General features: G+C 36.5%; 1 protein-coding gene across 1 annotated transcript in view; it reads left to right on the plus strand.

The window, feature by feature from the left end:
* LOC107659918 (pleckstrin homology-like domain family B member 1) overlaps positions 1-10,944 on the plus strand; it is a 91,510-nt gene that overhangs the window by 18,286 nt on the left and 62,280 nt on the right. Inside the window, exons 3-5 of the mRNA XM_016449019.1 lie at positions 744-867; positions 1,817-1,987; positions 9,681-9,806. Coding sequence (XP_016304505.1) covers positions 744-867; positions 1,817-1,987; positions 9,681-9,806 — 421 coding nt within the window. The remainder of the gene's footprint in view (positions 1-743; positions 868-1,816; positions 1,988-9,680; positions 9,807-10,944) is intronic.

Raw genomic sequence — 10,944 nt, forward strand, 5'->3', positions numbered from 1 at the left:
TATATATATATAATACTTTTTCGTCATAATTTTAACCTAATAAAATATTCTAGAGTTTAGAATATATTAACTAGAAAAATGTATATTTATTATAAAAAATGCCACTTAAGTTTTACCATTGTATTTAATTATTTATTTATTTTTTAAGATTATTTTAATGCTTGTTTTGTCTTATTTTAAGTCATGTTAGGGCCCCCTTGGAAGTTTGTTGAGGCCCCCTGGTTAAAACCCACCAATTTAAAGGGATAGTTACTTAAAAATGCTTCTGTCATCATTTACTCACCCTCATGCCTCATACACTCATTCCAAACCTGTATGACTTTCTTTCTTCTCTGTATCATAAAAGCAGATGATTTTAGGAACGTTCATGCTGATCTCTCCCATACAATGAAAATGGATGGGGACCAGAGAAAGTACATCCTCTGAAGCCATATATTAGCCTTGTGCCACTAAAATTTAAATGAATATTCAATGAAAATTGTATGGAAAAGAGCAGCCTGGACATTCTTATAAATAATTCCATTTGTGTTCCATGCAATAAAGAAATGCTGTGTCCAAAAATGCCTATTTCCCTATATAACATGTAAAAAACAATATGCAAAAAGAGTAGTATATCCGAATATATGCTATTAGAAAATTGTAAGTCACCATATGATGCCAAAGTCATATTAATGTAAAAACACGTGCGGATGGGAACATGATGACTTTTTTTCATGTTTGAGTGAATACTATGCTTTTTTTAGAGCACTCCACTGGATTTGATTGAGACCGGGAAAGCCCTGAAGGTCCAAGCAGACCGTCCCCATTTGGTTAGTCTAGGAAGTGGGCGTCTCAGTACAGCCATCACCCTCTTACCTCTGCCTGAAGGTAAGATTATTATTATATAATTGTATTAATTACATTATTATATTTATATTTCGGTGGACTTTTTCAAAAGGTTTGCAGTGATCTTAGATATATTTCCATTTTTATAAACTTGGGGGAAAAAAGTGGAACATTCTCAAAATATGATCCAATAATGTTATTGTATGGGAAGAAACACACACCTTTATATAAAACCAATATACACAGATGGCCAAATCCCCTGCGTCACCTCTGTGTTGTGATTGAAAAGCCAGTAACCCGACTCTGAGCCTTAAGCAGCATGGGGTGTTTTAAAAACACCCTCTCTTAATTAGAAAAGCCCCTTTCTTCATTAACCACCCTTCATCTCCACCTACTTACTTTCTCTGACACTGACAAGCCATTCATACCAGTATCTCCTTTATCAGTGTCCATCTGTCTGAATTCCTCAGAGACACATGTAATTATCATGAAGGCTTTGAGAAATTACCTTATGAAAAGGGCATGAGAGAATAGGTTTGAATTCTTATTTAATTTATATTAGTCACTACACTGTATTAGTATTATAAACTGATATACTATTTTGTGTAATTCCTCTCAGGTCACAGACTTTTATCTCGTGCCTAATAACAGATGAGGGTGGGAATGTGGTTCTTCTCACTGACAAAAAGCAGCCCAATATCCATGAATTAGCTCAGTTTAATTTAACAAAATAGACATCACACTTTGCTGAAAAAAAGATCAATTAAATGCACTCTTGGTGAACATAAGAGAATTCTTTCAAAAACATTTCAAACCAATCTCAAACCTTTAAACAGTAATATCTATCTAAAAGTAAAACAGACATAAAGTGCCTGGGCTTTCACTGACTTCTCTCTTCACCTGAGTACTTTTGCAACCAGAAACATAGTACATGTTGTCTGAGAGCAAACAATCTTTGAAATCAACATCCTGTGGGGGTTGTTTGTTTTAGGCAAGACCACTCTGGGTCACGGAACCATGGACATCAACATCCAGGGCCCAGGGATCACAGCTCAGCACTGCTTTATCGAAAACAAGGCAGGACTCATCACTCTGCACCCCTGTGGAAACCAGTGTAGCATGGACGGACTGCCGGTCACCAAACCTGTGCGCCTGTCTCAAGGTACACAACCACATTGTATACCTTTTATTCATTTACAATAGTCCAATCCTCAGGTTCAATCCTTCATTCAAATTAAATACAGCTAAGAATCTGAGTCATTACTTTCTGCAGCATCAGCCATACTAAAATTCAAACATGATTCTGAAGTGTAAAATCTCTTATGAAAGGGAATCGATGCACCCAAACTGAACGCAAGCCCGTCCCTCCTCTGTGTCTTTTGTCTGAGGGAACAATTTGACTAAACAGGTTGGGGGGAGGGGTGTGTTTTGGGTGATCTTCATTATTGTGCCAGCTTCTAGTGTTTCACTATTGTTCAATACGTTTGCTCTGAAATATTCAGTTTGGTGTTCAGAATAAGAGCCTCATTTAGTGCAACCCTTGATTTGTATTATCTTGTATGTGTAAAAGAGTCATAAAAGAGCAGGAACCTGTGGAAAGATTGTCAAATGCAATAACTGAAGCAGAAACTCCCAGTTGCCCCCCTGACATGCAGAGATTGCGGCTCTGACTCAGGGGGTGAGCAATTACACCTCCTCCTTTCCCCATCCCTTATCTGAGAGGGAAATTAGTTGCACCAGTGACGGAGACAGCTGTTCAACTTTACCACCCATCACTACGAGAGCGTGCAGGGGTTCAGTGACTTCAGAAGTGCTCGGATACAATACGGCATGGCAATGGACAGGATTATATTTCTGTGACTGGGTTTATAATGGAAGCCTCCTCACTACGACTGCGTACGATGGACACTTATTTCAAGTTAACGATAAAGAAATCCGTTAAAGCACGGGGAATAGTTGATGGATACTCTATGAACAAAGGATTTACCATGACAAAGCAAGTCAGTCTCTGCATGCTACAGCTATTGGTATAAAACCATGTGCTCTCCTTTTTAAAGGGACAGATAGGATGTTGCCTACAGATGGGATGGGAAGTTGATCGTTTGGATTTAAAAGTAAGTGTATGAGGACCTAATGAATTTGTTTGAGTAGTTTTTTGGTGTGAATATTCAAAAAAGATATTTAAAAGCAACAGATTTTTTCTCAGATACAAGCTCTCTGTGATGAAAGTTCACTTTACAATGTTGGTTTATTAACATATATAGTTTCATATATTTTTGAAAGATATTTATACCTTTTTTTCAGCAAGGATGCATTAAATTGATTAAAAGTTGCAGTAAAGGCATTTATAATTTTACAAAAGATTTCTATTTAAAAATATGTTCTTCTTTTGAACTTTCTGTTCACCAAAGAATCCTGTAAAAATCACGGTTTTATCAAAAATATCAAGCAGCACAATTATTTTCGACATTAATGTTTCTTGAGCAGCGAATCAGCATATTAGAATGATTTCTGAAGGATCATGTGACACTGAAGACTGGAGTAATGATGCTGAAAATTCAGCTTTGCATCATAGGACTAAATTACATTTAAAAATATATTCAAATAGAGAATAATTTTTCTTAAATTGTAATAATATTTATAATATAACTGTTTTCACTGTAATTTTAGTCAAACAAATGCAGCTTTGATAAGCATAAGAGACTTCTTTAAAAAAATCTTAAAACAAAAGAGTTAAACATGAATGATAGGAATATGATAAGTATAAATACACTAACATAAATATAATATCATCATAAAATGTGCATACACAGGGTGCATAACCCACAATAAACCAGTCCAAATCTTGCAGAGAGGTTTTCTCTTGCATGCTGGCAGGGGCATGAGTGTGTGTATAGTGTTACACTTCTATTCCCGGTCAATGTGACCCAAGAGTGCTGCTACTCCTGTTTCTATGCAGTCCTTCTTCATTCTCCACACACTGTTTGCTCAGTCAGACTATCCACACATGCTTGTATTTGTCCTGAACATATACTGGCAACCCTGCTGGAATAGCTGACGGAAAGATAAGGGGATTTTTCCTTATTATTCTGCTTTAAGTTCCCTGTCGTCACCCAGTATGTTCATACTTAACCTCCACAGTTTGTGTTGGGTCACATTTGAACTAAATGTAAAACCATCTCCTCAAGAGATAGCCACCGTCTAAGAGGTTGGTCCATGCATTGAGAGTTAGACATTTTTGTGTGTGTGTGTGTGTGTGTGTGTGTTTGTGTCATGCACACTTTGCATGCAGAATGATCCATTACAATGCATTTTCACAGCTTTCACATGATATAAATCATATTTATTTTTAACTTTGGCACTTATAAGCTGCATCACTTGTGGTTGTGAGCCACATGCTTTCTGGAATGTGTGGAATTGGGTAAAGGTTAGAATGAAATACTGGTTTGCTTAGGTTTTTGACCTTTCCAGGCGCAGTAAAACTAAATACCGTGGAAACCGTTGTGCGTTCTTTTTGGCATCTCTGTCTTGACGTCTTCTGTTCACATCTCTGTGTTTTCAGTTGGAACAGTTTGGGACCCGTGACTCACCATACTCTACGTCCTGCCAGCTTTATTGAGATCTAAACTATAATGCAGTTGGTTTGACACAGATCCAGCACTCTTATTTTTACCGAAAGTGCATGAGGCAGATCTGTACTGCTCTGTCATCCGTGGTTTGGAGAGTGAATAGTTCTGTCAAAAATGACCAAACTTTATATGCAACCCTTTTCATCCCTGTGCTATAACAAGTCAGGATGAAGGACTGAGTGCATGCAGATATTTTGCTGTATCTCTGAGGCATTGGTGTTTCTTTTACAAGAAATTGGAACTCTTCCCACTATATCTGTGATGCACCACTGGGTTTGTGCTATAGAAAGGCAATCTGTTTCTGTACTGATTTCATGTGTTAGAAAATGAAGAGAACAGAAAACATTTTAGAAAGCTGTACTTTTTGTTAAGTCTCATGTTCTTTAAGGGGTGTGAAAGACCCTGAGGGTCTTTCTTGCTCATAAAGGACACTTAACATTGAAGGGTAAAGATTGATGTTTTATAAAATATCCCAAAACTGATGCAAACTGTTTTTAAATTAAATTTTGTACAGAACATTATTTATATTTGGTGTCTCAGAGACCACAGTTACAAATGTGGAACAAAATACAATTAAACATTATATGTAATTTATCTATGTAAAATTATATGTAATAACAAATCATTAATTAAATAATGAATTATATATAATATCATGTCATACATAAATAACATATTGTAAATAATGTATAATAATGTATTTAAATAGTATAATATTTAAATACATTATTTAAATACATTTTATTTAATATTATATACCCCACCTGTTTAGCTTATATAATGCATTTAGATATCATTATGCATTTAGAACTTATTTTTTATTAATTATGTAATAACTATATTACTTGCATTATATTATATATAGTTATAAATAATTATAATGATCTTATATATAAATAATAAATTGTAAATAATATATAAATAATATATTGTAAATAAAATATAATAATGTATTTAAATACATATATACTATTTAAACAAATTATTTAAATACACTGTATGTAATATTTTATGCACCACCCATTTATCTGATAAATATTTAGATTTTAATCTAATAAAATGCATCATATATTATAAATACAAAATTAAATAAATATAAATACAGTACAAAAAGTATTTTAACTTATAGGAAGCAAAATAAAAAGATGGAATAATAAGCTTTATTAAAGAAAGTGCAAAGCTTTATTCAAAAAAAAAAAAAAAAAACCTTCACTGCAATGTCATTTATTATTTCTCAGGTGATTTTGGCATGGATACACCTGCACTTTCTTTAATGAGTTTGGCTTCTCAGAGTGCAGTTATGGCTGTTGTAGAGGAACGGTTCATCTGAGAGCGGTGGGGAATTAATCTCTCTGATTAATGTCGGGGAGACGGGCTGTGCATGGGGAACAGCCACTCTCCTGCTGTGCTTTCCAGATTCACGCGCCTCTCCCCACTCTTTGTCATTCAGTAGTGAGGTCTGTCTTCTTGCAAATGGCCTCATGAATTTGATTACAAAATGGCTCTTAGTCATGCTTTGCTGAGGATGACATCTATGACAAGGAGAGGTTATTTAGTGGTTCTGCTCTTCAGAGCAGGCCACACCGTTCTGAAAAATGCTTTATACTTTTTATTTTTAGCAATATTTTTGTGGTAATGCAAAGTGGCTGCAGATGCACAGCAGTGGTGTTGAAATAGGGATATTTACTATGATAAATTAATGTTAAGTAAGTTTTGTCAGTTCATTTTTCCTACTTTGGAGAAAAGTATTGGACTAAAAGTTTCAATTTTCTTTTTAAAATATAATAACGTAAAAGTCAACAAAATATTTATTCTTGAATATAAAGTATAAATGTAGGCTACTGTATTTAAGTACAGTAACAAAGTTTTTAGTTTATACACCTCTGTTTATAAATGGGGTAAAAGGGCTGCATTGAAAGTACCATGATCGCACATCCATACCTGTGGCGAGGAACAGCACCACAAGGGGTTGAAATCGTATATCATCTCCTTGACTTCCACCAAAAATATCTGTGTTAAAAGTATCCATAATGACTGGCAGAGAGAGAGAGGCTGTCTATAAACAGGGAAACACCGTCCATGTTTATCTTTGGATTTTACCACTATTGCATTTTCAAACTCAGCGCCCCCCTCAGGACAGAATTATCTGTGACTGTGGGCGGTTTGTGGGCTTGATGTCTATGAACGCTCCTTTCAAGTAAAATATAGGTTTCTTTGAATATTGTAAATGAGCAGCGTTCAGTCGTTGCTGCAGCATGTCTGAAATGGATCGATTGATAGGTTCCCTCCTCAGCAGGTGTGATTCTTGGCTCACGTATTTTCCCTTGTGTGCTGTAGTGTTGTCTGATGTGCTAGATTACCCTCCATCGCTGCACTTCATAAATCTACTTCCAGACTCTTCACTTTGCATTGTGGGTAAATCCATCAACCTTTGTGGTGTTATAGTGGCCAATCTGAGGAAATCTAATGGATTTTTACTGGCACCTAAAGTACTGACATTCAGGTTGGTCGTTTACTGCCAGCTATATTTAATCTTCATCAGACATTCAGTGTGTATCATATTAACTTCTGTATATATTACTGTACTGTTCTCGGTTTGACACCATGGGAAATTTTTTACCTCTTGTTTCACTGTTGGTATTAGTCTATTAATCATTTCCTGCATGCCAAGACTACTAAACACAGACCTTTTCACTTTCTGCCACACATAAACAAAGACATTACATTTGATATCCCACTGTTCTATGTATAATAAGAACTATGTGTTTCTGTGAAATGATGCAATGAAAGAAAGCTTACAATAGTGCTCAACCACTTCTGGTTTGAACCTTGCTCTTCGTAATGATAAAAGGCAACTGATATATACATAAAGTCAGCTGAAATATGCCTGACTTGTAAAAATGGTTCAAATAGTTCCCTGTTAGCACTTAAGGGTAAAGATGCTAAGGTTTTTTCCTGCTGTGTATTGATTGAATTGCAGTCTGAGCTGTGGTCAGGAGTTCATTTGAGTTCTGCATGCTGGTGGATCAGTGAATCTCAGCTATGACAATGCAGGGCTTTACTGTCCTGTGCTATATAATAAAATGTTTATAGATAGATACATAGATACTATGGATGGATGGATGGATGGATGGATAGATAGATAGAGTACAATAGTTATGATACGGTATGATAGATATGATACAATACAATACAATACACCACACTAGATATGATACTGTACAATGAATACAATACTGGACAATAAATACAATTGATACGATACAGTACAATACGATACAATGCGATGGATTAAAAGCTCTAGGACGAGTCAAAACAAAGTTATTTTGAAGGAGAAAACCTCTCTAAACTAAATGTTCCAATAACAGTATTTTGCCTTTGTTAAACCAGCATAAGCACCATAGGCTCTGCTTCGATGGACCACATGATGTGTTTTGAGGGTAAAATCTTGCAACCTTTTCTCTTACAGCTGTGCAGATGAATTGCACAAGTTTACTTGCTATCACGAGCACGTCTTTACCACATCACTGAATTAACTGCTGTGCATCATTTTTAATGGCACATTTGTACAAAGACTAATTTGAGCACAATGCTTGTAGATCAAAATAGGAAGGCAGTGAAGCTGCTGTCGCATGCGGGTTTGTTGTTTGGCACTGCTGCTTGCCAATAATGATTGAGCTTGTCGGCAGATCGTGCTGATGCAGCGGATGCTACAGTTATTGTCTGTAAAAACGCTCAAATATGATTTCGACAAGGCACAAAACAAAGTCTCGCTGATGTGGTTTGCACCTCAGACCTCAATATACTGTTATTTTAAATAAAACATTTTATGAGCAAGCATGCAAACAAGTCTGTTAAATAAACTACTACTATAACTTTCTGTTCAACACATGTGCTTTGTGTATTTTGAGTTTCTTGTTTTGTTTTGCTTACTCGTCTTTGAATGTGTAAGCAGAGCATGTCAAGACTTGAGCAAGCCTAGAAGAGTCTTTTTATGACAACAACCACCATCAGTTAACAGTCCTCATTCTTCTATTCAGAAACAACATGAAACGTCTATGTGAGAATACCACTTAAGCACACGATTTAGTTTACTACAGCGGTTCTTAGTTTTCTTTGTGTGCTCTAATCATACCTTGTCCTGTCAGAACCTGAGGGGTAATCAAATGTTCTGCCTGGAACAAAAGGGCATCTGGCACTCCGCATTCATCACACATCTGCTCCGGCTGGAAAGGTTTCCATGAGACCTTTACCTACCTTGAATACATCCTGTGATTGGCCAGATAAGCTCTGGCAGTTTAATATAATAAACGTGCTTTTTTTTGTTTGTTTGTGTGTGTGTGTGTGTGTGTGTGTGTGTGTGTGTGTGTGTGTTTATCTCACTTTTTTTGGCAACCTGAGGGGTAATCAAATGTTCTGCCTGGAACAAAAGGGCATCTGGCACTCCGCATTCATCACACATCTGCTCCGGCTGGAAAGGTTTCCATGAGACCTTTACCTACCTTGAATACATCCTGTGATTGGCCAGATAAGCTCTGGCAGTTTAATATAATAAACGTGCTTTTTTTTGTTTGTTTGTGTGTGTGTGTGTGTGTGTGTGTGTGTGTGTGTGTGTGTGTGTTTAAATCACTAATTTTGGCCGATATGGTAGTGACATATATAAAAAATGTAGAGCACAAATAAATATACATTATCAATATATATATATTCAATACTGACTTTGGCATATTTGGATATTGGCATATATGGTACCAATATATATAAAAAAGCCAATATATAGGGCAAGGTTTGATTTGATCCATTGAAAATTGATTTATTTGTTTTAAATTATCTTTATATGATAGATGGTTGCATGATAATAAAGAGATCATTCACTATAAGACCAGGAATGTGTATTAGGAAAGTAAATAGGGTTAATTTAGATCTCATGTTGACTTTAACTGGCTACATTACCAGCATTTGACTTGTCTATTTTCCCCTCACTCAGCAAGCCAGGAGTCTGATCCGACACCACAGTGTGAGATGTTCTTGCTTGTTCATGTAAAACGGGGGCAAGCATTCCTTTCCCCCCTCCGTACCTCTCACACAGCGGTACAAAACTGGTCTAAAACTGCCGGGATCCTAGTCAAGATCATTTAAAATGCCTTCTTCAGGCATATGTTTGATGTAAAGCGTTATGCATTTTCATTCTCAGCTTCATAAAAAGTGGTTTTGGTTTGTGTGCAGGCTGTATGCTGTGTTTCGGCCAATCCGCCTTCTTCCGTTTCAACCACCCTGAGGAGGCTTTCCGAATGAAAAGCATGATGCCTGAGAGAGGACAGACAGCCAGTGTGAAAAACTGGGCCCACACAGGTAATGCAATATCCTACAGGAGAACACACCTCAACAGTAGCATGAATTATCTAACGCTTACCACAACACACTCAAAGGCTGTGCTGTGCAGAACGTCATTTGTGTGGAAAATGCATTCCTGTAGAACCTCAAAACCTTATTTATGTACTGTCTTAAATCACAATACAGAAGAATATGTGACATCCCTGACATATTACTCACTCTGTTACGTACAGATGTGTTTTAGGTATGTTAACATGTTGAAAAAAACAAAGAAACAAGCTGTATTTCCTGTGCGAGCACTATACGAAACAGATACAGATTTACAAATGGGCCATTTATACAGATTTGGTCTTGCCACATGGCTGAATGGCCAGGTTTGTTTCAGTAGCACAGGTATCGGCTTTCAGCCGGCCCTTACTGCATTTCCGTTTCTAACTGTTAGCAATGCAAGCCTGCCTGGATCCCGAGTTGCACCATGCAACTTTTATGAAGAGCTCATTCCTGTGGGTCTCCTGACAGACTGCTCTACATCTTCCACTCCCACTCACAGTGCTACACAGAAGCCAATGTTTAAACAGAGCATTTAGAATATGTATTGAGTTGTTTTCCTGAATTTTCCTGTTGTGTGGCAGAAAAGGACAAGTATAGCATATAAACACAGCTGGTGCAGTATATTTCCTGAGCTGGTAATAAATTCTTTGCAAACAACATACCCGCTGCATTCCTGTTCAATATTTATTTTTCTTATTTTCCAAGTGCCTTAATGATCTAAAACTACATAGCTAAAAGAATTTAGATTTTTCAGACACTATAAATCAGTCTTTAAACAAATTCCAGATGCCAAAAGCACATGGACAGCTTTATGTACATGCCTTTTGTACAAGAACCTTAAAGGAATAGTTCTTGAACATTCTGTCATCATTTACTCACTCTCAAGTTGTTCCAAACAGTTGCTGGTAGCCATTGACTTCCATAGTATGGGAAATATACTATGGAAGACAATGGCTACCAGCAACTGTTCGGTTATCAACATTCTTCAAAATATCTTCAGAAGAAAGAAACTCATACAGGTTTGTAATGACACGAGGGTGAGTAAATTATTACAGATTTTTTGGGTGGACCATCCTTTTAAGATGCGTGCATTTAAACTCTTGTG

The sequence above is a fragment of the Sinocyclocheilus anshuiensis genome, unplaced genomic scaffold (genome assembly GCF_001515605.1).
Source record: "Sinocyclocheilus anshuiensis isolate Anshui unplaced genomic scaffold, SAMN03320099.WGS_v1.1 scaffold1241, whole genome shotgun sequence".
Classification (NCBI taxonomy): Eukaryota; Metazoa; Chordata; class Actinopteri; order Cypriniformes; family Cyprinidae; genus Sinocyclocheilus; species Sinocyclocheilus anshuiensis.